At 42.0% G+C, this 27,853-nt stretch overlaps 1 protein-coding gene across 1 annotated transcript; it reads left to right on the forward strand.

The window, feature by feature from the left end:
- Positions 1-1,440: 1,440 nt before the first annotated feature.
- Positions 1,441-21,497, forward strand: LOC118087721 (nuclear receptor coactivator 5). The gene is made up of 11 exons (XM_035120656.2): positions 1,441-1,647; positions 3,863-3,929; positions 8,396-8,428; positions 9,993-10,073; positions 11,392-11,474; positions 11,719-11,845; positions 15,254-15,453; positions 16,115-16,390; positions 17,381-17,602; positions 18,394-18,531; positions 21,172-21,497. Exons 2-11 carry the CDS (start codon positions 3,871-3,873, stop codon positions 21,219-21,221), a joined length of 1,269 nt encoding a protein of 422 aa, XP_034976547.2. The 5' UTR covers positions 1,441-1,647; positions 3,863-3,870; the 3' UTR covers positions 21,222-21,497.
- Positions 21,498-27,853: the final 6,356 nt, after the last annotated feature.

The following is a 27,853-nucleotide window of genomic DNA, read 5'->3' on the forward strand; positions in this document are numbered from 1 at the left end:
CTATGCTTACTAGCCAGGTCTACTACTGTAAGAGACAGCAGGAACAACAATCCTTGGATTTCTTGGTGCTGCACATTATTTACTGCCGTTGTTTATCCCACAGTGTTAAAGAAAAACCCAGGCACTATTTAAAAATTAAGAATTTAAGACGGTCCTCGCCAGCCTTCACTAAAAGCAGAAACATGCCTTTAGGCACATGCCTTCACTATAAAATAAGGGATCTCTGACTTGATATTTGTGAGGTTTGTGTCATGCTGAATTATTTGATAGCTTTATATTTAACTTAATTTAAATTTAAAAAACCTAAGGCTAAAGTAAGTTCTAACTCAAGCTGAGTTACTTCTAACTCAGAAATGAGCCTCACTGGAATTTATGCCCCTGGATGAAGCAAGAACAGGATCGGAGCCATGCAGCCCTCCTGTAGATGCTTATAGTTTTGGACCAGTGTTCAAAACTCCCATTGTTCTAGGCGCATTTTGCATTTTGCGACAGGGAATTTCATAAACGCAAGCAGCTTCTGAGCTCTGGGCGCAGTACTGCGCCTAAGATTTCAGATTAAAACTGCAGTGGGAGGAAAGGGGGGCCTTTTTCTGCCTCCCCACTTCCAGCTGCTCTTTGAAGACTGGAGAAGAGACCCTCCTAAGAATATTAGGGGGGTGGGCAGGGGAAAGACTAGGGACTATGTGAACAATTAACATAATATTTTAGCTGAAGTTCATTCATTTTCAGCTTTGTATTCTTGTTATAAAAAAGCACGCCTAGACATTCCATTGTTGTGCCCACAACCTAGATTTAAGGTGCCATTTAGCTCCTAGCTTTCATATACAGTAGTACAGTATAAGTTTCTTAACACTGGTTACAGGTAGGTAGCCGTGTTGGTCTGGATCGAAGTAAAATAAAAAAAATTCCTTCAGTAGCACCTTAAAGACCAACTAAGTTTTTATTTTGGTATGAGCTTTCGTGTGCATGCGAGTATCTGAAGAAGTGTGCATGCACACGAAAGCTCATACCAAAATAAAAACTTAGTTGGTCTTTAAGGTGCTACTGAAGGAATTTTTTTTATTTTTCTTAACACTGTTTTGGACTAGGACTGGGAAGCAGAGGCAGGTTCAGATCCTGTGATATTGTACTGTATTCGGACTCTTGACTAACTGGCGTTCCTGTCCTTTGGAAGCCCTACTACTGGAAGAAAGGCGGCTGAGAAACATTTCGAATCAACAAGCCAGCTAAGCGTGCATAGGGAAGCGTTTCCAGGCCGGGAAGAGAGGGGTGGCGGGTGTCGCCGCAGACTGCCGTGCCGTTGCCATGGAAACCAAGCAGACCGGGGCCTAGCTCAGCCGCGGCGCCAGGGGCGCTGTGCGCGTGTAAAGGCCTCCCTTCGCTTTCGGGCCTCGGGCTGGCAGGCGCGCGAAGGATGCTCCGCCCCGCGGAAGAGGAGGAGCCGGGGATGGGCGGTAGCGTGTTTGTCTTTGATTCACGCCGCCGCTGCCGCTGTTGTTGCCACCGCTGTTGTTACTGCTCCGGCCGCGCACCCTCCCAGTTTCCTCCTGACTGTGTTTCATCTGCGGGAAGGGAGAGAAAAGGTTGAGGCCGTTGCGGGCGGCGGCGGCGGCGGCGGAAGAAGAAGATTCGTGAAGCCTTGAACGTGTGAGTTGGGACGCGGGGGGGGGGAGGGCTCGACTGGGAGTGGGTAGCAAGACGGCGATTCGAGGTGGGGAAGTGGATTGCATATTTGTTCCGCATTACTCTCCGGATCTCTGGGTTATTTATAATCACCATTGTGTTTTTCTTCATCCGTCCTTTATGCCAGGAACTCAGGGTGGCATAACATGGTCCTCCTCCTCCCTTCCTCGCTACCATGTTATTCTCACGACAGTCCTGCGAGGTAGTTGAGTGTGATAGGCTCAAGCTCACCCAGAGAGCTTTTGCTTTTGGGGGGGGATGTGTTTGAGTAGGGATTTGAAGCTGGGTCTCCTTGTTCCTAGTTTCTCATGCTTAACTACAGTGGTGCATCGGCTCATTATTTGTTTTAGTCTTTATATCCAAGCTTTCCTCTAAGGAGCTCAAAATGGTGTACCTAGGTCGTCTCCTCCTTCCCTTTTTACCCCCATGAAGTAGGTTAGGCTGAAACGGAGTGACTGGCTGAGGTCACCCAGTGGGGATTCAAATCTTGGTCTCCCAGGTCCAGTACTGTAACCACTACACCATGATGGCTCTCAATAACATTTGGTATTGGGGAGGCACACAAACACACAATCCACAGCAAAACTGTTAAGATGCTCTACAATAAAAAATGCAAAACAGAATGAGACTCTTGCAAATCTTTCCCAACTATGAGCCTTTGAAGAAACTCAACGTGAACCATTTCCTATTCCTCTCCTCCACACCCATACTGAAATCTTTTGGCTAAAAAAAAAATTAGGCAAAAAGACCCTTGTGGCTCTAGAGTGGGAAGCTCTCTCTCCACTCCTGCTCTCCCTCCCACCCACCCATCCATTGCTACTTTTATTCTAAGCTGCCTTTTCTAGGTACAGTAGAACCTCTACTTATGTCCCGCTCTACTTAGGCCCGTTCCAAGTTCCGACCGTGGCAAACCTGGAAGTAAACACCGGGTTTGCCGCGATTTGTGCACACGCAGCAGCAGCTGCCGTCGTTGTCTGCACATGTGCAGAAGTGGGCTGCCACCGAAGCTGCCTGCGCACAAATGCGCTTCTACCAGTGACCCATTTCACCTTAAGGACTTGCCTCCAGAACAGACTGTGGTCGTGAGTAGAGGTTCCACTGTATTTTTATAGATGGGATGGGAATCCCCCTAAACCCTAGGAATAAATGCTAGGATTCTGATTAATTGGGATATGGATTAAAACAAACTGCAGAGCTGTGCCAGACAGCAAATTCCTGGACTTGCTTATGCAAACCAACATGGCCAAGCTAAGGCTATCAAGAGAACAATAAAGGACATTGAAAATACAATAGAACTTGCCTCAGGTATGAGCCATGGGCTCTTGCCACCCATTGGCAGAGAGAGAGGCAGTCTATATATTTGGCAGAATTTGTATTACACGTCCTCTTCTTCTGCTTAATCAAATAATCTCCAAATCCCTCCCCGCTATCTTAATCTATATTTGCGCTGCTTTGTGTGTTTTTTTGCACAATGTATGTAATCGTGTTTGAATTGGTAGCCTGTAATTATATGCAGCATTTTATGGACTGAAGTTCCCCAGAGAGGGTAAGAGTGCTTTTTTCTGCGCTCTTGTGATGGAAAAACATAAGGCATCATTCCTTATTGGAGGAGAAATTTTTTTTGGAGTGGAAAAGAACAGAAAGTTCAGTCCACTACCTGACTCCTCATTTAGGTGGGATCTGCCCACCCCCAAAGAATCTCCCATGTATGCTAGACTATCGTGGTACATAAACACATAAAAATATAGTTTCAAGCAGGTCACATACCATGGGGGAATTTCTAAATTAATAAATCAGTTAACCTGACTTGGGAAAAGACACATTTCTAACGCTAAATATCAATAGACTTTGAATGTGAACCTGGAGACTCCCTCAAAATAAATGCCGTTAGAAAGCAAATCTACTTGACCCAGTATCCTGGTAATATTTTTTGCAGTTCCTTCACTCTTTTGTAAGTGAAGGGGTGTATATAGTTAATGATCAAGTTAATTTGGAGTAAGAAAATGTCTTGAGCATTTGGTCTTTGTTTCATTTCAGGAATGAAGTGATAGTCTGAAGGAAATTTGGTTAACTGTCTTTATTGGTGTAATGGTTGTCATGTAAATAGAAGGTCTGTGAAATATTTTTATTTTGGAAATAATTCACCCTGATGAAAATAATAGTTTTCCCCCTCATATAGAAACTGAAATGTCTTCGTGGGTCAAAGTAACTACAGATCAAGCACAAACACCTGTTCCAGAAAAGAGGTAAAATAAAATTGCATTATCTCTTTGTTTTTCTACAGTTAAAAATGATTGGTTGGAATTTAATAATCCCAGAAAATGGTTTTACTACTACTTCTACTTCAGAGTTAGTAAAATGCTCTTAATTATTTAGTCCAAGGGTGGGAAATCAGTGGCACTCCAGATGTTATTGGATGCCAACTCCCATTAGCCCCAGCCTGCAGGACTAATATTCAGGGATGATGAGTGCTGGTCTAGCAACATCTGGAGGGGCAGAACATCCCTGCCCCTGCTTTACCCCCAATTTAATGATCATTTCCTTTTAAAAGCAACTCTGTTCTGTATATGTTTCTAAGTGCTCTGCTAAATACTTTGAAGTTGACATTTAATAATACAAGAGATAATCCCATTGATGTCATTCAGAATTCTGCGCATAAATGTGAGTGCAATTATAAAACCTTTAGAAACTACAGGCAAGAGTCACTTAAAGGGCTTCCACTTGCGCAACAGGGCTTTCTACCCCTCTCCTGTCTGTACCCGCCCAAAAAGTGGTTCTGGGGGTGTCAGGAAAACCTCCAGATCAGGATGTAATTTGTCACAGTCCATGTGGAATTCTACCCCATAAATATATTATGGTCACATCCTATCACCCCCCTCCACCTCGTTAGTGTCAGGTACTTGCCTTAGTTCAAGTCAGACATTTGGTACTCCAGCTCAGTGCTATCTACCACTGTGCTGACTGGCCACAGCTTTCCAGGGTTTCAGACAGAACTCTTTGCCAGGCCTTCCTGGAAATGCTCGAGATTGAACCTTCTGCATGCAGAGCATGTGCCCCTCTACAATCTTGTTCTCATTTCATTTAGTAAAGTCCTGTACAGTAGTGATTGTACACGCAGTGAAGAGGATGTTGCCATGTGGCAATATGGAAAATGCAGGGTGATGGGGGGCACTGTAATATTATTTAAGTACATTAAATAATAAAATAATAACAACAGCCTTTATCTCATGGCATGATCAGTTGCCATGATTACTGGTAACCACACAGTGAGGATTTAACAACCACCAAACAGTGCTTGGCCTTTTGCAACTTCTCTCTCTTTTAGAATTGAGTGAGATGAGGAAAGCAAGTGGAATTTTAAAAACGAGACTCTTTCCTTAGTAAGAAACATTTGAGGCAGTTGAAATAAATTATTGGTCAGAAGAAAAAGCATTTGCTGTACTGGGTTTACTGAATAATATTACCAATCTCCCTTCTGTTTTAGAAGCTAAGAATGGTTTTCTCAGCTCGTTGCTAGCAACTGGTGCGCTGATGAGATAACCTTGACATTTTAAGATGGAACCTCAAGTAGTTTCCTCAAATACATTTCTTACATGAAAAAGCAGCTCCCTGTTGCTGCTCTGTACCAGCAAATAGCTGTTATTATCACATATTCCTTGGCAACACTGCTTGTCCTGGGGGGTTTATCCCACCTTGTTTTCTAGTTGCTTCAGTACACCAACTAGCGCATCTATATATATAACACAGTGGAACCTCAGTTTGTGACCGCCTCCATTTACGACAAACTTGGAGAGCGACTGCCGCGGACCCGGAAGTATTTACATCCGGGTTCCACGCGTGTGGATGCGCAGAAGCGCTCTATCGGCGCTTCACGCAGAAGCGTGCCTTCAGCGAGCAACAAACTCAGGGAGCGACTGGCTCCCCGGAACAGATCGTCGTCGTAAACCGAGGTACCACTGTATATAAAAATGTAAAATGTCCATGTTTGTGTTCAACCACTTTTCTCCAAAACCGCTTGACCGATTGCTTTGACACAACGTTCCATTCCAATGCGCGAGTGTTTGCATAAACTTAGATTATATAGATGTCACACCTGTCACCAGTAAAAACATGATTTTATGTAAAAATAGCGCCCTCCATTGGACGTCAAAGAAACAGACGCCATATCCTTTTGTGTAGCAATAGCGCCATCTGTTGGATGTTTCCAACATTTCCACACTCCCGCCCCCTCCTCCTACCTCGCCATCGAGGCCTCTCCAGATCCATAGCCGCCGGGGGGAGAGGGAGGGCGGCAGGTAGCCCGGGAGGCAGGCCGGGCCTCACCGCTCTTTACCTCCCACCACCTGCAGCCGACGCCGACGACACTGCAAGAGGCAAGCCGGACCTCGCCCCTCCTCACCTCCGCTGCCGGGCAGAGAGGGAGGCCGGCAGGACGCTGCAAGAGGCAGGCCGGGCCCCGCAGCTGCCGACGCCACCGCGAGAGGCAGGCCGGGCCTCGCTTCTCCTCACCTCCGCCGCTGGGCGGAGAGTGAGGCCGGCAGGCAGGCCGAGCCTTGCCGCTCCTCACCTCCTACGCTGACGCCGCGAGAGCCAGGCCAAGCCGGCCCTTGGCTATCCTCACCTCCGCCTCTGGGCGGAGAGGGAAACCGGCAGGCAGCCCAGGAGGCAGGCCAGGCCTTGCCTCTCCTCACCTCCGCCATCGGGCAGGGAGGGAGGCCGGCAGGCAGCCAGGAAGGCAGGCCAGGCCTCGCCTCTCCTCACCTCCGCCGCCAGGCGGAGACGGAGGCCAGCAGACAGGTCAGGAGACAGGCCGGGCCTTGCTGCTCCTCACCTCCCACCACCCGCAGCCAACGCCGCCGCCGCCAACGCCGCGAGAGGCAGGCTGGACTTCGCCTATCCTCACCTCTGCCACCGGGTGGAGAGGGAGGCCAGCAGGCAGCCCGGGAGACAGGCCGGGCCTCGCCGCTCCTCACCTCCCACCACCCGCCGCCGCCAACGCCGCTTCCACTCCACGGAGGAGTATCCAGGTAAGACACGACATGTCAGATCCGCCCTCCAGAACTTCGCGCCATGCCAACTTGCCCCAGTACCTCCCCATCCCCCACAGAACTCCCACGTCGGGACCCCTGACCACCTCCAGGTTAGACTGAGCCTCCAGCAGCACCCGCTCACCGAGAGAGGGGTTGGGGTGAAGGGCGACCTAATGTGGGGGGAAGATGACGTCACAGGCCGGGGGAAACGGAGAGAGGGGTGTCGTTACATCATATACCTGTCCTGGGAAACGGGGGCCCTGACTGAGCCACAGCAACATGTGGCCGGGTACAGCTAGTGCCAAATAGATGTCTTGCACAGTGGGACACTTCTGTACCAACAAGGATTACTTGAAGAGTAACTTTACTTGAAGTAAGAGATTGGAGTTGTGTGCTATATTTTGTACCATTACAGTGTTGGGCAGTATAATGAACACTGAGTTTCTTGGCCTCTTGGGCTTTCTATGTTTGTGTATTTAGATGGAAACTCTGCTTAAAGGGTTCAGAACGCTGCTTCTTAAGTTCAAAGTTAAGCTAGTTTCTTCATCAGAACTGAGTTTGTTTTTATCTGTCCTTTAGCTATAGTTAACAGCAAATGAGGCAAGACTAAGCAGCTGTCATCCTTATGCTGCCTCTGATACTTGAGATAACTTTCCAGACTATACATCTGTTGTCCTTTTTTCTTTTGGATGGGCTTCTCTACCCAACCTGTGCAGACTTCAAACCCAGCAGCTTAAGCAAATATGTGTAGCATAGCTGGATTGCTGAGTTCATCTGGAAGGGGGCAGGAAAGGGTGGTTGCACTATTCGTGTCTTTCCCCGTGATATGGCTTCTAGACTTAAAAAATACTACATTGTAGTGGTTCAAGGGAATCAAGTGATAATTCATTGACATGAGTAGCATGCTGCAGCTTCCTTAAATCATCATATCTCTAACTTATTATTTTTCTTCTCTTAATGCTTTATGATGTTAAACAGTTTCTTCTTTACACTGCTGAAAGTCTATTATCTTTGAGTTGCTCTATAGCTATCCCTCTCTAGATTCAGACAACCTCTTTCCCAAGAAATCAGATTGTTGAACGTTATTCTTCCTGTTCAGAACCAGAATAAGCATTTCTTAACATGCCTTGCTTCTAACTGGGTTTCTGATGCATCATGTTTACACCTTTTTCTTTTAATAGATTGTCCCATTGTAAAAAAAAAAAAGGCTCTTAAGAATTTTTTCAGTTAAGAGATCAGAATTTAGTATGTCTTGGGTTATAACTTTTTGTAGGATACCCTCAGACTTTTCATAGACTTATCTCGTATAGTTAATCCCCCCCATCCTCCAAGAGCATCAAAATATTTCATTGATAATTATTTGAGGGACTTTTTTCTTTTTTCTTACATTTTACACTTATGATATATACTGCTAGGTGAATTTCTGTTCACTTCTATGTGTATTGTGAGTCATGCACCTTATTTTTGTGATTTTAAGTTTTTAAAATTTGATTTTAATATTGTGCTTTTTTGAAAATACATAATTTAATACTTTATCCTTTCAGTTTATCATTCTGTCTTAAAGCATTTAGGATTTATAAGACAATTTGCACCTTTTATTTCTACAGTGATGTAATTAATGACAGATGCTTGCAGCATATCTTCTGCATAAGTTAACCTACTTTTTTCCACTTTGGGTCTAGGCATAGACCTGGATGGATTCCACGACTTCTAGAGTAAGTAATCCTCAATATTTTAATAATTTAAAATACTTATTAAAAAAAACACACCTTCAAATAGTTTGATGGTTAGGTTGTCTTTTTACATTTAATTATAAAAATTGAGACGTTGCTTGTGCTGCTGTTGTTCTTTTGAATTAGCTTCTTCTCTGATTCACCCTTCTTGCATTTGTTATCCTAGGCCAGTTGTTTAACTTTGTGGTTCTCTTGCAAACCCTCTTTATATTGAAGGAGCACCCTATTCCTTTCTGGAATGCACATATAGTCGTACCTCAGAAGTCGAACAGAATCCGTTCCGGAAGTCCATTTGACTTCCAAAACGTTCCAAGGCGTGGCTTCCGATTGGCTGAAGGAAGCTCCTTCAGTCAATTGGAAGCCGCTACGGACGTTCAGGTTCCAAAGAATGTTCGCAAACTTGAACACTCACTTCTGGATTTGTGGCGTTTGGTAGGCAAAACATTCGACTTTCGAGGTATGACTGCACTCAGATTTGCTAACTTTGCGCTTGGATATAAATGCAAGCAAAGTCTATATACATCCGTTCAAAGACATGTGTCTGCATGTTAAGAGTCGTTTGACATAGTTCTTTCCCAATCTTTTAAAAGTGATGGCCATGCACCATCTAACACAATGGTAGTCAACATTTAGGATCAAGAGAACGCCTAATTTGAGCAATGTTTTGGTTGAGGTCGGTATATACCAAACACTGTCATATCTGGGAATTGCAGGATGAAGTAAATGTTTTCCTGGCAAGTTGAATCCTTTTAATAATAGCACTGATTTATTTTTTTATTTACATTTACATTAAATAGTAATTTACATTTGGCTTTGTTTGGCGCTGTTAATCCAGTGAAGCCTTTTAGTTGCCTTTAAAATTGTATTGAATGCTGTACGTGAGTTGCTTCATGTACTACAATGAACACCTACCTGTCTTACTGCAAAATATTTTTATTTATAATATTTAAGAATCTTATTCCTTTGCCTGAAGGGTGTACCATCAAACGCTGAAATCAGAATGTCAAGTGGAGGAATTGCTGGATCTTCCATTGATTGCAATATTCCTCATCAATTGCCTGGGTGATTTGCTATTGGCAGCACTTGCTAAGGACTGATTTCTCTGTAGTCTACTTAACACATGTCATTATCTGGGACTGGTGTGAGAACATAGTTAGGTATCCTTCCTTGTGAAGAAGATGGTTTGAGGGGAAAGAGTACACAATTTCTCTGGCAGTCACCTTTTTGGGTAGAAAAATAAGCATAGGAAGCCAATACCAGTTGGGCAAAGAGTCAGCACCGTGGAGCAGCTCAGCTGATTCCCCCTTAGCCTATCACAGTTTCTCTTTTCAGAGTGTGGTTGTATTTCCATGAGTATCCATAAGTGGCCAGCAGGCAAAGCTGGCTGAGGAATCAACCAGCTAGTGGGATTTCTGGTAAATAACTGCATGTAGATGAACCTTGCAATCTTGTACTGTATTGTAAAAGAAGAACTGAGCTTTCCAGAAGAGGTGCAAACAATGGCAATCCAGCATCTTAAATATGTTGCAATTTTTGTGCCTTGCAGCATAAATCCTTACAAAACCTTTCAAAAGAGCTCTTACTCGTCTCCAGAGGGTTATTCAAAGGACTATGAAGATGCTAACAGGTTAGAGGGGTTTTTCTCAGTACCTATTTGAATAATAACCTGACCCCATCCCCAAGGCTCAAAGAAGATGTGAAACCCAATGTTAACAAATAAGCTCATGTCCTAAAATGTTTTCTTTTCATCAAATATATTGATACATTTCAGGAAAACTGGGCTATATACTGTTTTGAAACAGATACAGACCAATTCGGCACGTAACAGTGTTTTGACAGTTCAGTGTATTAGAACGTAGGATTTAAGTATGGTTTCTTTTTATTTGGCTCTTTATGAATTCATTTTAAGGGTATAACATCATGTGAAGTTCATACATACACTTTGATTTTTAGCTTTTAAAGACGGCTGAATTTCCATAATATATTTATTCCCAACAGCTAGAAATGGCTGATCTCAAGCTCTCTTTGGGCATAACTGCTAAAGCCAGCCCATATGGCTCTTACAGTTGATGGTGGCTTTAGGCAGGCGCTGATTCCATGCGAAGCTGTGGCCTTTGCATAGCATGCCCAGCACCATACTGACAAGACAGTTTCTCATGCCATGAGAGTACCCTAAATTTGGGAGGACCACAGCTCCGTGGTAGAGCACATGCTCGGCATGCACACAAGGTCACAGGTGCATTTCCTGACATCTCCAGTTAGAAAAGGAAGGATAGCAGTTGGTGTGTAAAACTGCTGTCTTGAGATGTTGGAAAGTTGCTGCCAATCAGAGTAGACGATGTCGACAAATAAGTACCCGAGTCTTGCCTGCTAAAAGCTAACTTTCCTGTGCTCTTAAATTGCACCTAGATATTTACTATATACTCTCAGCTTAGAAAGTTTAGAAGGTGATTTACAATTCAATTTGAAGTAAAAACCAGCAGTTAATCTCCTAAACAAATTGAATCAAATGGGGGGGGGCAGCAACCCAAGAGCCACAGGTACACATAACATGCACACATTAAATATATATAATGCCATGTGATTTATTTATTCTTTATTTTATACCCTCATATTATTAAACATTGATTCAAATGTTCAATCAGATGCCTCCCTCAACAATATTACCAGGACACCCCACTATGCCCTTGTTTTCTGGTGTCCCAATTAGCTGTATCACTGATATCAGCATTGCACTAAGTGACCAGCAGCGTGCTTCATCAGGAATGATTATGCATTAATCACACGCCCCAATAGAAGATAAGATCGTCTTTATTGTCATTGTCCCCTTGCAGGAACAACGAAATTACTCATAATATGAGAAGGTAGAGAGAGAGAGTCCTCTTCAATAGCAGGAAGTTTTATTTTAACTCTGCTTTATTCACTTTCGTGTCTTGTATGCTTAGTTTTGAAGAACTCTTTGGGCAGCAGTATCATCCATCAACAGGGAATGAAGATAATTATGAGAGATACCAATATTCTCAAAAAGGTAAGAGAGAGTTTCGCTGGCGGCTTGCATCGATGATCAGTGATAGGCATGTCAAATATTGTTGGCTTCTGTTTCTCAGTCCTGCAGGCCAAGATGCCTGTTATGTATTCCTAAATTCTGACTGTTTACTTGGGAGCTATTAAAATGTGTTGACTTGCCTACCCTGAAATTGCAATTGTCTTAGAAAGGAGAGGGTGCAGTGCTTTAAGCAACTCGACTTCAGCATGTCTGGGTATCTCTTTAGATGATGACTACACAAAGGACGTTCTTCGGGACAAGCTATACTTGCAGTTTTACCAGCAGTTAAAGAAGGAGTACGACAAAGACCGACCTTCAGACTGTGTCATTGTTTCCATCAGCAAGGATCAAGCGTAAGTTTGTTTTTAAAGATGTACTTAAGGATTCAAGCTGAGCTGTGAACTAACATCTTAATGTGTAATTTGGTCTTGAGCAAATACAGCTAATCTTTTTAGGATTTCTCTGCTTCCATACCAAAAATTTACCTGAAATGGTACCAACTGTGATGCAAGCCTAAAGCCTGTACTACATGGGATAGCAGCAGGGGTGTGTCTTTAAAGTTGGACCTGCCTTATTTGCATGTAAGGAGATATAATAAAGGGACATGCCAAAACTTTCCTACAGGTTCTTTTCTTCTTAGCTGTGCTGGTATCAAAAGCACTTAGTTGCATGGGCAGTGGGGATAAAAGTAATGGGGGTCAGCTTCTACCACCCATACTCTCTGTGCCCTTTAAACAACCCCCCCCCCAAAAAAAACCCACACAGATTTGCATAGTGTGGCAGACCTGCATTTAAAGATGTGGGCCTGCCATGATCCAGTGCAGTTTGGGGCTTAACTTGTGTGCTTCTTGAAGCTGTTACTTTTGATTATTAGTTTATACTTAGCAGGAAGGTCGCTTTAAACAGTGTTGTGGGGTTGTTAATTTGTATCACGGTAACTACAGATTTTATCCATCAACTAGCAGGTTGCATATATGTATTTTTCCTTGATTTTCTTGTATCTTTTTTGTAAACCGCTTTGAGGGTTTTTTGTTTGTTTTTTACAGTCAAACAATCTATAAATTTTATGAAATTAATAATTTTGAAACCGATTCTCCATGTATAGCTCACCCCATACTCATATCTGAATCTTAAATGTACAATATGAACCAATATAAGTTTTTCTTTTTTGTATATTAATTACCATAAGTGTTTACATTAAGAGATTATTCTGCAATCTTAAAGTTTCCATTTATAAACCCACTTGTTCCTTGATTGCCCAAACATAAATTTGATGTTCCTATAATGCAGTGCTGGTAATTAGACTTTAAAAAACAGCAACACACTTTCTCAATAGTTCAACACTTTTTAAGATTAACATTTGAATGACAAACTAAGCTGAATGAATATTGTTCACAAAGCATACTCTAGGTTTACAGGACTGTGGGTGTTCATAAAGTTGGTAGTCTGGCAGCCTGTAAGATTGTTTAATCAATTAGATTGTGCTGTTATTGAGTACTGAGTATTTACGTAAGCCGACTTGGAATGCTAGGAATTTCAATAAGCATATCAGCACCTAATATTTAACATTCTATGTTGCTTCTTAAAATAGCTTTTACTTCTTTTATATTCTTCTTAAAACAAAATACATATTTATAGTCTTGTACTCAACTACTTGTTAATACCTTTCGTCGTTTTTAACATTTTGGTGTTGTCCCTGCCTGGAATATTTTCTAATATAAAGGGTGTCTATCAGTTCAAGACAAATATGATGCTTCTGCTTCTAAGCAATGAAATTTCCATGATATTTCAGCCAAGTCTTTCTCACTTTGTCATTCCAACCTGACTCTTCAGTCTGTTATAATATTAACTAGAGCTTCTTAATTTGCTCTGAAACCACCCCACTGAAAACTATTTTCTGATTCTCCTCATAATGGTCAAGCATATTTTGAGTCAAAAAAATAATAGCCATCTCTTTTAAAGTGCCACAGTTAGCTGTAGGCTTTCACTGAATTAGTTACCAGCATGATTTGAACACCTTATTCACTGAAAGTATATTGAATTTGTGTGGTGATGTTTAAGCATGCCTTAAATATTATTAACTTTCCCTTGGATATTATACTAATAAGAAAAATATAGGGTAGTTGTATTAGATTTTTTGCTTTGCTTTAATAATCTATTTCCATGACCTCTTCTAATTTCCCATCCAGTAGCACATGGAAATGTTGAATACATTTCTGCCTTTCATCCATTGGGATGCTAATATCACTAGCAAATCTCGGGAGTCCATAGAGCGGGATATATTGAGATATCAATAATTTGGGTCTCTCGTTAGACCTCTTCCTACAGTCTTCAGAATACAAGCACCTTCCTTTCTGGTTGAATGACCACCTGCCATTTTAAATCCAGAAGAGTCATTGCAAAGTAACACTCACTAAAATGTTTGCCCAGATGTAATAAAATGTTAGTTAGCAACTGTTCATACTTTCTTAGGTAGCTGAGGTTAATGCATGTCTTTAAAGCTCTCTGATATTGTACTTTCTATTAATTTCAACATTAGCAATTCATTTTACACTTCACGGACACAGAGTTTTAACATCACAGATACAGAGTGCGTGTTCTGTGCATAGTACCTATATTTTATATTGCTGAAGCTCCAGGTGTGTGAACCAACATATATTACAAAGGCCAAGGTACCCATAGTTATTCACATTATATTACCTTGGCTGGCACTCAATGCCATCTAACTGGATAAACTTGGGTGTTTTGCCCACATGATTTTATCTTGGTTGTAAAATCAAAGCCTTTGAAACTGATTTCCTGTCCATATTTAGCGTGGAATGACCCAGATTGGGAACCTAGTTGCATTGCCATTATTTCATGACACTAAAGGTGTTTTTTTGTTTCTAAAGTGCCAGTAAAAGTCAAAGAATACATGTAATGCCATAACCAGGTGATAATTTTCCTAATTACTCTGATATTTAATTCTTGCTGTCCTTCCAATTTGGTTTCAAAAATACATTTAAAATAATAGAAAAGAAAGTTGACATGTATTCACATACTCATTATCAATTATGGTGCAATTAATCACACAGTGATAAACAAATTCCCATACACACCTGTTTCCAAACCCCACAAATTCCTATTTTACAGGTGTTCATGAGTCCACACGTAAGTGTATTTTGTCCAAATGTTCCTTGACGCCAAGCGGTTTTGCAACTTAACAGTACTTGGAAAATTGAACCCATGTATCCCAGTCCAGGACTCTACGGTGCCTTGCTTGCATGGATTCCTCAGGCAACCAAAGACTTTTCTATTCAGTTTGGTATGATAAAGAAATCTATGTTTCCCACAAGGGAAAACTAAATGAAAAGAAGAAGAATATTGCGTCACCAACAAGTGTATGTCATTATAGAGCATATAGTTAAAAAGTATTGAAAATCATAATATGTTGTCTGACACTCTTAACATTCAATTATAGCTTCCAACCCTAACCTCTGTATATACCCTCCAGTTGGGATAGGCCTTGTTCACACTGAAGCTTCCATTTGCATAAACAACTTCTTAAGTTATTGTTTAAGACTATCATCCAAACCAGATCTGCTCTCTCTTGCCAGTTCAAGTGGGTTGACTGAATCCCAAAGGAATACAATTGACATAACAAGTCTGGTACTCTTGAGTCTTCTCCGTGCACACATAATGGCAGCGACTAGAACACTGGCACTAATATTTGGGGAGGAATTATTTGTAAAATAACCTGCTTCTTCTTTTTTTCCTTCAAGGGAATATTCAACAGCCATAGGCCATCGGTTGCAGGATCATGGCCTTGTTGTGGAAATGATATACCTTACATCTGAATCAGGTCTTACACGTGCCCTACAAGAAGTTAAAAATGATGGTTCCCCATTCTGTGTTCTTGTTGAACCATCTAACGTAACACTTTCCTCTTGCACCGTAATCATGCTTCATCAGTCTATCAAAAGTAAGTTTAGATTCATTCAGAAACGGTCCCCATTCATAATATGCTATCTAGATCTCCTCCTCAACACACATACAATATTAAAACATGTCACAAGTTGGAATAATGCTTCTAACTGAAAATTAATACCGCTTCACAAAACTGCTGAATGTGCTGAAGAACACTTTTTACATTTATTAAATATTCATACAGTTGTAAACCCTTTCTACAGTGAGCAAAATTTATTTCTTCTTACTGGAGGGTGTTTTTTTACACTTATCAGATTTCGCCTTCTGTCTGAAACAATAAAGTAAACCATTGGACTGGGTATTTCCCCTGGATCTTTTAAAAGGCAAACAAACCATCTTCAACCCTAATTTCTTAGAACTGTTCCTCTATTTAGAAAAGTTTTTGTAAAATTGTTCCAAGCATGAAATTAACTTACTTTAAACGAACACACAAATGAGATCTCAATAGTTAAATGTACACATTACACTTAATAGAACTGAGCATGTTTGTGTTGAATCATGAACATATAACATTCAGTTAAAAATATAAATTTTCTCGTATTGAAACAGACATTGACTTTGAACTTCAGAATAATGGTGCAGGAACACAGCAGTTTTGTGTTTGGTTTTGTCTTGATGTAACCTTTTAAAAAGCAAGGTATCTCTCTTCTCTATAGTACACCGTAATATGCCCATGGAGGATGCATTGGCTCTGATAGCTAAGGCGTTTGAGAAAATTTGTCCTGAGCGCGAACAACAGGAACGCACAGAGATTTCACACAAAGCAGCTGATCTGGCGAATGACTACCTAGAGCGGAATCTCTATGACAGTTACCATGTGCCTCTAGGCATTAGACATCTCCTCTTTCTGTTAAGTGAGGGAAAACATTTGTTTATGGAAGAATTGAACTCAATAAGTGACTTTCTGAAGACCAGGAGAATTAAGCTTGAAGGTATTCATTACTTTCCCACCTGTTCCCCAAGAATGACCCTATAAATCCCACTATTTTAAAACTGGCTCTTGGTTAAACCTTATATTAAAAATATATAATCAAAATATGTAATGTAAAGGTTAATCCTACCCCATCCCCAAGCCATAAAATCTCACTTCTTACTGGAATGTGAACACTTCCTAAAACTACCTTGCCCCTTTTTTGGCTTTGTAGACATAGTTTTATAATGTGGTATTAGTGGGTATATTTCCAGTAGGTCTTGCCTGGGTGTGTGGTGGTGGTTAAAATGAATCCAGACTCTCACATGTACATCACATGACACACATGCACACAGCTCTTCTTTACACAGTGACCTTTTTTTCCAGCTAGGCCTTCAAAGCATGTTGTTACAGCTGTGCAAGAAGGCAGTTTTTAAAAGTCCCATTCATACACTAGCGGGGGGAAGCTGCGTGTTTTTATCGTGTGGCAGGGGTTTTACTGTTGCTTGCTAAGTTCTTAATGATGGCAGGAATTAAGCTACTTAAGGACCACATTATGGGGTGGCAAGAAGTATTCCATGGAAGAGCCCCAGTCCAGTGTGGAAAAACAGTCTTAAAGAGCAAGCACTTCCATTGTTTGTTGCCACTCTCTGGTAACCATGACATTTCACGTGGCAAAAATACATTACACTTATAACAAGTTATTAAATTAAAATGTGAAATCTTAATACTCGTGAAAACAATAGCAGACCCCCCAACACCTTTATTATGTTCTGCAAACTGAAGAGTTCAGAAGCTCAGTCCTTAAAATAAATAAAACTTACAATGTCTGTAAATCTAACTTGAGGCGTCTTTAAAAGATCTGTGGTATTTCCCTGAGGGAAACAACTAGGTAGTTAAAGAGCGTGTTATTCCCATAAATCAGAGGCAAACTACAGTCTTTGCTTTTAATAAATCTGGTGTTCACTAATCATTGTGTGTTGCGTGCTAACTCTTGGTTCTCCTAAACCAGGCTTTGTTGCAGAAACAGACGCTTTAGCTGTTGCAGCTGAAGACACGGTGTATCCAGCAAGTGTCCGGCCAAGCACTAGTGCTCTCCCCCAGACTCTAAGCAAACCCCCACCCCTTCTTCCAACTCCTGGCCGGAATTCTGTGTTAGGCCAGTCATCTGTATCTTCAGCTAAGCCAGCTTTACTGGGTGAAAGACCGTTGACAGGTCTTCTCCCCACACCAGGTTGGTAACCCTGTTAACTGTATTGGTGTTTTATTAAAGATTTACAGTGAAGCAGGGAGAGGAAAGTGGAAATAGAAGGGTGGGTGTGGTTGATGGTTAACTCTGGGATAAGACCTGAGGTGAGGTGAGAAACCCAGGGTAACTAACAGTGCAACTTAATTGGTCCATCAGGAATGTTAAAATATGCATTGTACATTTCACGTTACATATGCAGTGTAAAATCACTGTTGGAATCAATTTCTTTTTTAAAAAATCCTTTGGATAAGGCCTACTGGAAGATAACTATATGAAAAACTACCTCCTTCAATATGAGCATGCCCAGATATTGCAGGTAATCAGCAGAGGCCGTTCTCTGCATCTGCAGGCACCAGAGGCAAGTTGGGCAGGCACACGAGAGAGGCCCCTTTCAGTGGTTGCACCTACACTGTGGAACTTCTTTCCTAGAGAACCTCTGTTGGTGTCTTTTCTGACCACTGACCGATAAGTGAAAACATTTATTAAGACAGGCCTACTGCTTGTTGAGTTGTTCTGCTGGTAGGTGATAGTAGGTGCTTTATACTCGGCTGCTGTTTCTATCTTAGCTGCTAGTTGTGCAACTTCTTGGTATATTATTACTTACTAATCATTGATAAATGTTAGCAGCATGGGGTGCATATTTGTGGGAAGGCAGGATAGCAACCATAGTGAAATTAAATAATAATTTCCAGGGTATTGGTTGAGTGACCAGTTAATAAAGAAATGTTGGCTATTTCCCCCCATTCCATGCTTTCTCCTTCCCTCTTTCCAAACAGGGCTGGCTGGCCCAAAGGGCAACCCTCCGCCACTTCTGATAAAGTCTGTTAAAAGACCAGTCCACTTACCTCCATCTCCACATCTGCCTGCAAAGCGGCCACTGCTTAGTGGCAGACCGGGCTTGCTGCCAACACCAGGTGAGAGCTGATTGCACAGGAATGAAAGGTGGTCATTTTGCACTTCCAATAAACATTTCCCCAATTCATGAAATGGGGTATGGAGTAGTGGGCAGCATGGTGAACTTCACCAAGGGTTCAAATACCTCCTAGATGACCCACGTTTGGTACTGGAAGGAGCCTTATCCTTGAGCATCCCTTCTCTCCATCCATCCCAGCTCTTCAATTCAATTTGCTGTTTTCTGCTTGGAGCAAACCGTATTATGTTGTTGCATTAAAACTGGCAAATCACGGTTGGCACTTCCTTTCCAAGAGCTAGGATCGCAAGTCAAACTTGGCATTATGTGTGAACAAGTCATTAAAAGTGTCCTATCCATTATACAAGGTGCATAATGTTATACACATGTTATAGCTTGTTATTTTGCTTTCCTTTCTGCTTGGGGGCAGGGGGGAAGAGAGATTGCTTTCTCTCCTTTGTCAGAGCTGAAGGACAGAAAGAAAGCTTCATTGTCATCCCACCCCAATGGAAGGGTGAGAAGGAAACTCGTGGGGTTCCCAAGTGCCTGATGCTGCTATGTGAAGTGCTGGAAATATTTTTCTTGCTCTTCACACAGGAGTAGTGCATGTTTGGGAACAGCATAAGGGAGTTGACTGGTAGGCAGCAACACCCACCTGTTATTTTTGGACTGAGAGGGCAATTCTGATAGAGATCTGGCCCTTTATATGAGCAAAAAAGCTTCCCCATCCTTGCCCAATAGATTTGGAACAACTTCAGTAAGACTTCAAACGTAGATTTCTCATTTCTAGATGTTGATGAGACTGGCTGGGTTAATGGCGACCTTTGCAGAAGATGTGTGCAAAATTTAAGTGTGCAAAATTCAGCAACTGCAAAGCATGATGCTCTAGGACAGCCTTCTGGTGCATTCCAGATGTTTTGGACTACAATTACCATAATCTCTGTCCACTGATTGGGGTTGAAGGGAGTTCAGAGACCAGCAATATATGGAGAAGCCCATTTGGGGACTAAGGAGGGTGTTCCACTGTTTTTGTGTGCATTTAAAACCTTAAAGCCAAACTTCTGTACTACTGTACAACTAAAAACCACTTGCAGTTCTTTTAAGCATATAAGTGCAAAATGCATTAAAACTAGCATTAAAAAACAATCTAAAAGACAAGTCAGTTTTTAAAAACTAGATTAATACATTCCATCCATATAAAAGGACCATAGATAATTAAAAGCCAAAGGTCTGACAACAGATAAATGTTTTTGTCTGGCCATTAAGATATGTAACAGTGGTGCTTGGGGATGGCATTCCACAATTGGGGAGCCACCACTGAAAAGGCCCATTCTCATATTGCCACCCTTTGGACCTCCCATGGTAGGGGCATACCAATAAGGGCCTCAGATGATGATTGCATGGTCCAGGGACTGGGGAGAGGTACTGCTTGAGAAAGTAGACCTCTTTTTCCATTCATGACCACTCATTTCCATTCATAATGATTGGAATTTTGAGCTAGGGCTATAAATCCTTGAATTTACAGGATAGAGAATTGTGCTCACTTGGAAGCTGGAATAAAATTTTATTCTGAAGCTCAATGGAGGGAGGTGCTAAACAAATAGTTTGCAATCCTCACACTTTGGCACTTCTTTCAGGGTTCATGACACTTGTCTAAGATTAATAAAAATAAAGAGCCTCAAAGACCAGGATTGCTGTGGCCACTATGGTATTCTTTTTAAACAGTTCCCTGGCTTGATGAATATTATTCAGTCTTGTTATGGCTCTTGCTTCTCTAGATATTCTCCTGAGTCCAAAAGCTTTGCAAAGCTCTGAACTCTTAGTAATTGTCAACTGAGGCAGACTTCATTTATGAGCTAAGCTAGGAGCCAGTTCTCTTTGCATGCATATTCTTTATACTGCACTAACAGCAGTTCATGTTTCATATCAAGTAGCGTATGAGAACACCAAGCTGTACAGTCCTGTGGATGTGGGCCAGGGCTGTGTGCAGTCTATGCCTGCAGCCTTCATGACTGCCAAGAAATGTCACGGCAGTGTCTGTTAAAGTTCAAAAGGTCAAACGGGGAAATTGCTGCTCTTGGAGCATATCCGCACCTCCTGCCCCAATGCTTCCTCATTTTACAAGAGATCCATTCAAAATTCTTTGAAGTGCCCCAAAATAACTTTTAGAGTAAATTGTGCAGATTTAAGTCCACATTGGCAACTTTTGTGAGATCTCAAGCCTTCGTAATCCAGGCTGTTCTCAAGTGTGACTGAACTATAACAGTTCATTTGTCCTGATTTTTCCATCTCTGGGTCCAAGCTGATATAAATGAGAGAAGTACACTGGTTTAAATGAGAAAATACATTGAATTTTCAGCACCCTTAGGATTCCAGGAGAGTGGAAGAGAGGCTTGTAGGAAAAACAAGTGCATGCAGAAAGTGGCAGCTGCCCTATTCTGGTTTCAGTTTTCCAGTTTGCGCTGATAAGTTCTGAAGTAAGGGAATGGTTGGGGTTTGTTGTTGTTTTTTGCATTGCATTGTATTTTAGTCCAGACAAGAGGCTATTTTCTCCCATGTGTAAGGCCACTTTGAATGTTGAACATGATCTAGAAAAATTAAAGGCTAAGAGTGTTGCACCACTTAACTGTTCTTCATTTCACAGTTGGTAAGGCACAGCATCATTGGGTACCCAAGCCAAAGTTCCTAGCTTGACTGGACACCTGGATTAAATGGAGTACATGGCAATCCCTGCTTGCATCATCCTTCTTGCAAGACAGCAGCACATGACAAATGTGTGTTAGTACACCAGACAAGCTTAAATGTGTATTGTTTTCTGTTGTACACTTTCCTGGGTATTTTCTTTTTTTACTTAAGTGGCAGAGTGAAAATAGATGTTTGTGGAATTATCAGTATTGTAGATTCCCAGTACTAACTTTTTTTTTAAAACACCCAATATTATCCCAGAATAAATGACTTATTTCCACAGTTTGTCATTTGATTTCTTTGTGACTTAAGCTCCACTTAGATAATTTGCCTGGTGATAAACTTGTTCCTCTATACATGTAGGCTCCTAGCCGGACTTGAACACTCTTTATGAATACTTTGCTAGCCTTTGGGCCACTCATTATGCTTTTTCAGGAGATCCAGATAAATTAGTTCCCACTGTGTCTGATGTGGCATTGTAAGATTCAGAAAGGCTATGGAATAACTGTCTCACAGACATTTATCCATGCACTCACAAAACTGAACACTGCCACAACTTTCATTATAGTACAGTATATATGCATGCATTACTGCTTTCTCTAGCACTGCAGGAAATAATATGCTCTAATTCCACTTACTATTTTGCCTTCTTTAAACACAAATCACATATTTGGCCACTGATAACAGTTCGAAAGCACGTCAAAGTGCAAGTAGATAAATGGGTACCACTCCAGCGGGAAGATAAACGGTGTTTCCGTGCGCTGCTCTGGTTCGTCATGCTGGCCACATGACCCAGAAGCTGTCTGCAGACAAACGCCGGCTCCCTCGGCCAGTAAAGCAAGATGAGCGCTGCAACCCCAGAGTCGTTCACAACTGGACTTAACTGTCAGGGGTCCTTTACCTTCTTTTAACAGTTGAACAGTGTTTTCTTTAAGGCAGTGTTTGTTAAAAACAAATACTTTAGGGCTGCTTTTGCAATATTCAAGGATGCATTCAGTGCTTAAAAGTTTTATTTCCCGATGCACTACTATTGGTGGTAACTACCACTCAAAATGCAAATTTTCACAGGACACTTGCAAGTGTCAACACTTTATTAGTTTTCTCTGTTTCATACTTAATTCCCAGCCCTACTGCATTTCATACATGTTTTAATGTCCTATAAAGTGCTTTCCAACCTGAACATAACCCCTGGATGTTGCACATAGTTTGGGATGCCAAATTAATTTGGGTCATTTAGGAGTAGAGTAGAGTAAAATCTTGGCTTAATACTTAGATGCTCAAAGTACCTTTTGATGATTTGTAGTGGTGTCTCCAGAGTTCTTGTTGTTTTAATGCTGAATAAAAGGGCATAAAAAACAGGGGAGATCCGAGTAACCACCTCCTGGTGTATCTTGCTGAAGGACAGGTTCTTGAGACAGATATGGAACAGATTAAGTAAGCCTCACAAAGCATCTGCATGATTCCTTAATGTGGTTGATTGAGCATCCTTGGATGAAAATGGTGTTTTACAAGTGCTAAAAAACAACAACACTACTTCCCCCTGGCCTGAAGAAACTAATTTATTTTGGATGTTCTCTTCATCCCAACTCTGTATAAACCTAGTATCTCGTGGACTGGGATGCCAACTAACCTCAAATCCATATACCTGGTCCTGAATCCTTTTTATTTCCCTTCTGTATTGGAAGAACTGGCTTATTGGGGAAGACAGTGACCTTGTTGAGATCTCTGTGCATATAGTTGGGCACCAGGCACGGCATTAAGGTTGACACCTGGTTGCTTTTAAACTGGATTGTTGGCTACATACCCTTCCTCACTTGAAAGGACTGCCACATGTCCCCTTGCAATGGTAGCCACATACCTGGAAGTGAAGCAGGAGGTGCTTCCCCAAAGACGCATCTGTTGCCCTGGGGAGCTACCACCACTAATGTTCTGCATTGTTGCTACTGTTGTACACACACACATCAAATGCATTCAGTCTGACAAATGGCTTGCTAGTTTGTGATACATATGGAGGCGACTAGCACAATCCCTGTTGCTGATGCCTAGAAGAGATGAAGAATGAGGGCGCCACACTGCCCCTCCATTTTAATAAATGGCAAATCCCTAAGGGACTTGAGATTACATTTTACATATGATAACAATAGAAGGATCTTTGTCCCCACCCCACTTCCCCTCATGAAATTCCCTTCCAACAGAACTTACAGCTCAGCCAATCTCCATTTAAAAGAATCACTGGCATTGTATTTTACAGCTCCCATTGTGTCTAGTACAGCTTTGTCAAACTGCCAGCTTAGTTTGACAGAAGAGCTGTATTTCATACAAGTAATCATCCTGAAGATTAATCACAAACAAGGTATGTTCTCTTCCTCTTGCATTTCTGAGCTTACTGGGCCACTTGCTTTTCTCCAGAAGGGGGCATCCTTTAACTGGAAGAAATAAAAAATGTATTTTTCCTGAATTTGCCAAAGTAGTAGGCATGAGAAGAAAAGGTGACATTTCTGTTCCGGCAACCATCATACGAATAATATGTAATCTTGCACTTAAAAGTAACAACAAAGATACGGGATTTGTATATAAAATCAGGTGTCTTAAACTGAACAGTTATGCCTTTTCTGCCTTTATTCATGCTATTTATAAACTGCTTTTCAACAGAAAACTCTTGAGAGATGGTTCGCAAGAGTCTTAAAACACAATATATATTTCTCACTGCTTCACAAGAACTTTTTTTAAATAAAAAAACCCATACAAAATGAAAAAGAAACCCATTTAAAGTAATAGAAATAAACGTGGAACTATACAGCACATAGAGTCTCTGCTAATCTCTAATCAGTTGTCATAAGTATTTTCAACTATCTATGAAAGGAGTCTATGGAAAAACTGGCTGATGGGCCAAAGGAGAGTCATCAGGTAAAAGGCCTTTCTCTTCCTTTGCCCTAGATTGTAAATTGCTCCTCTCTCACATTGTTCTAGGGCCTAGAATAATATTGGGGGGGAACTATACCTTACACTGAGCTAGTTTACTTGAGATTCTTCCAACTCCTTTTATTAATGTGTCCTCATCTGTCTACAGTGGTACCTCTACTTAAGAATTTAATGCGTTATGAATGCACATTCGTAAGTCGAAAAAATATGTAAGTCGAATCCCATAGGAATGCATTGGGAGAAAAAAATCATAAGTAGAAGCAACCCTATCTAAAAATTCGTAAGTAGAAAAAATGCTATCTAAACCGCATCCAAGATGGCGGATGGAGCTCCATTCGTAAGTAGAAACATAAGTAGAGTTATTTGTAAGTAGAGTTACCACTGTATTGTCCTTTACCTGGGGAGGATAAGGCAGGAACCTGCCCAAAGAGCCAGTTTAGCCCAGGATCCTTCACCCCACCCCACTCCACCCCAGGGTACTTTCCAACCCCATGCAATGCAGGAATCACATGTGAAGAAATCTCCGCAGGTGGCCATCCAACCTCTGCTTTAAAATCTCCAGCGAAGGAGAATCCAAGGGAGTCCATTCCACTGCCAAACGGTTCTTACCATCAGAACATTCTTCCTGATGTTTAGTCAGAATCTCCTTTCTTGCCATTTGAATCAATTGGTTTGGGTCCTACCCTCTGGAGCAGGAGAAAACAAGTATGCTCCATCTTCCATGTGACAGCCCTTCAGATACTTGAAGATGGCTATGTTCAAATCTCCGCTGGTCCTCCTCAGTAACAGGTACCATGGCATGCTGCCTCGGAAGCTGGAGGTTCTATGTAACCATCATTAATCTTGGTCATAAACTGGTAGAGCACATGCTTTCTGTGCAAAAGTTTCAGGTTCAATGTTGCAGAACAGCTGCTTGTTATAGACAATCCTGGGGTGAGCTAGATCATGAGCTGATTCAGAATCAGACAGTCAAAAGGTACTGTGAATGTAATTTAGATCAACCCCTGACACTAGAGGCATTCTTGCTAGGTGGCCATCTGGTACCTACTTAAGAACCTCAAACTACAGTAATGAGTGTCCACCACCTTCTGAGGCAATCGGTTCCAGACCATTCCTGATGTTTTCCCAAAATCTCATTGCTTGTCTTTTGCACCTGTTGGTTGGGACCCTACCCTGTGGAACAATTTTCTTCCATCATCCTTTAGTTACTTGAATATGCCTAGCACCACCTCTCCTATACCTCATCTCCATGCAAAGCATACCCAACTCTTTCAACCTTTCTTCATAGGACTTGGTCTCCCAGTCCTTCACCATATTTGTCATCTGTCAGGGAGCCAGCCAGCCAATAAATCACACAGGGTAAGTGAAGTTAACTCTCTTAGAAGAAGAAGAAACAGGGCTGGCTCAGGAGTGTCAGGTCTAATGAGCACAGCAACTCATGGCATGATGGTGAGGGACATCCCAGGAACTGCCAACTGGAATCAGACGCCCTCTGTATTTCATGATGCTGCTGCTCTGCATGGACATGATCACTGCACAAACAAGTTGTATGAATCTTACTGATATAAATGGACAACCTTAAAACCACATTTAAAAGGAGCAATACCAAAAGAACATAGAATCATAGAGTTGGAAGAGACCACAAGGGCCATCCAGTCCAACCCCCTGCCAAGCAGGAAACACCATCAAAGCATTCTTGACATATGCCTGTCAAGCCTCTGCTTAAAGACCTCCAAAGAAGGAGACTCCACCACAACAAACAAACATGCTGACCATACCAAACACCTGCAGCCATCCATTTGACACCCGCCCCCATCCCAGAACTGCCACTACCAGCTGTATGCTTCCAAAGAAGAATGAGACACCAAGGGATCTTCATCAGTTCAGATGGATCCAGCCACTCTTTGGCTATTCCCTTCATAGACCTGCCTCCTTCCGTGGCAAAATAGGACTTTTTCCTCTTAAGAGATTTACCCCTATGTGCCCGCATTGCATAGCTGCCAAGTTTTCCCTTTTCTCGCGAGGAAGCCTATTCAGCATAAGGGAAAATCCCTTTAAAAAAGGGGATAACTTGGCAGCTATGCCGCATTGGGAAACTGCTCGTGCTGAATGAGGTTATTCTAAGACAAGTAATTGACGTCCTTAGCCCTGTTGAGGGATGCTGCTCACATGAATCTTAACATACGGAGTAAATGTGGGAAGGATTGGCAGCGGGGCTGGTCCATCCCATTTCACCGCCTGAGGCAAAACAGGGAAGTGCCGCCCCTGCCCCTGCCCCTGACTTGCTAGAGTCACGTGGCAGCTGTTCTGAAAAGATCTTGCAAAACTCCTGCGAGATCTCACCAGAAATCACCACTGCTTCTCTGGCGGCATCTGGGGCAAGTGGGGATGGCTCCCCATGGGATTCTGTCACCCGAGGTGGCTGCCTCAGACCACTTCATGGGTGACCCGACCCTGCGTGTCAGCAGCAAGCTCTCTACTACACACATCCACTTGATTTTATGTTCCCTAAGTGTTTACCATTTGCATATGGGGTTGGTGACCTCAAAGAAAACACACAGGGACCGTATGAACTTTTGAGGAAATTCATGTAGATGCAGGGAGGGAAAGAGAGGCTGGTGTCAGATCCTTCCACACAACCTACATTAGGAGCTGTCCTCCAGCAACATCTGGAGGGCCGCAGGCTCCCCTCTCCTGATTTAATGCTGCATTGTTTTTAACACTCGATTGGGAGCCACCCAGAGTGGCTGGGGAAACTCAGCCAGATGGGCGGGGTATAAATAATAAAATTTATTTATTTATTTATTTATTTATTTATTTATTTAGTGTTATGTCATCTTGGGAATGGACGTCTCAATGGTCTTTGTTTAATCTCTAGCATCTTCATATAGGGCTGGGAGAGGTCCCAGGCTGTAACCCTGGAGAGATGCTACCAGTTTGTGTGGACAGTATTGAACTAGATGGACCAATGGCCTGACTCGGTATAAGTGCTTTGTTCCTGTGGAAACTTGTGGGTGGTGCTGTAAATGCAAATGGAAGACCCATTATATATATATACACACACACACACACACACACACACACACACACACACACACACATACATACACACACACACATATACATATATATATGTGTGTGTGTGTGTGTGTGTGTGTGTGTGTATGTATGTATGTATATGTATATATATACTGTGTGTGTATATATATAGAGAGAGAGCTATTTTAAAGGAGTGTTTTGAGTTTCTCTTAAAAACTGACACACTTAAATGTTAGGACTTCCCTATGAAAACATTTCCTAACGCCTGCAGGACAGCATCACGGTCATTGGGTTTGTTAACGGACTGAATATCACTAGCCAAAAGTTATCAGAAGTCCATAGTTAAGACACAAACACAGTTGCATTTGCCAACCCTGGGTGGGGCTGCTGATAGGCAAGTGCTGCTGGAGAAAATATATAAAAAAGGAGAAAAGAAACTGTCTCCTGTCTGTTTTCCTCTTTAATGAAAATCCAAGCAGGAGTGGGTGAGAAAAGGGGAATGGAAAATATCACTTTCTCAGTTTTGAGAAGTTGAACCCTTCTTTGGGGGCACCTTGCAGCTGTTGCAGAGAGAGCCTCATTTAGAGTCGGGTTGTCCATGAGCGACATCTTCCTTCAAGATGACCCTGTGGTCATGGAAGAGACGACCATCAGTTCTCTCCTTCAGCACTCACAGCTGT

Source organism: Zootoca vivipara, chromosome 6 (genome assembly GCF_963506605.1).
Source record: "Zootoca vivipara chromosome 6, rZooViv1.1, whole genome shotgun sequence".
Lineage (NCBI taxonomy): Eukaryota > Metazoa > Chordata > Lepidosauria > Squamata > Lacertidae > Zootoca > Zootoca vivipara.

Coding starts and splice junctions, on each gene's coding strand:
- LOC118087721 (XM_035120656.2), top strand. CDS start 3,871: ATGTCTTCGTGGGTCAAAGTAACTACAGATCAAGCACAAACACCTGTT. Junction 11,846..15,253: donor TCCATCAGCAAGGATCAAGC/GTAAGTTTGTTT, acceptor TTTTCCTTCAAG/GGAATATTCAACAGCCATAG. Junction 17,603..18,393: donor AGGTCTTCTCCCCACACCAG/GTTGGTAACCCT, acceptor CTTTCCAAACAG/GGCTGGCTGGCCCAAAGGGC.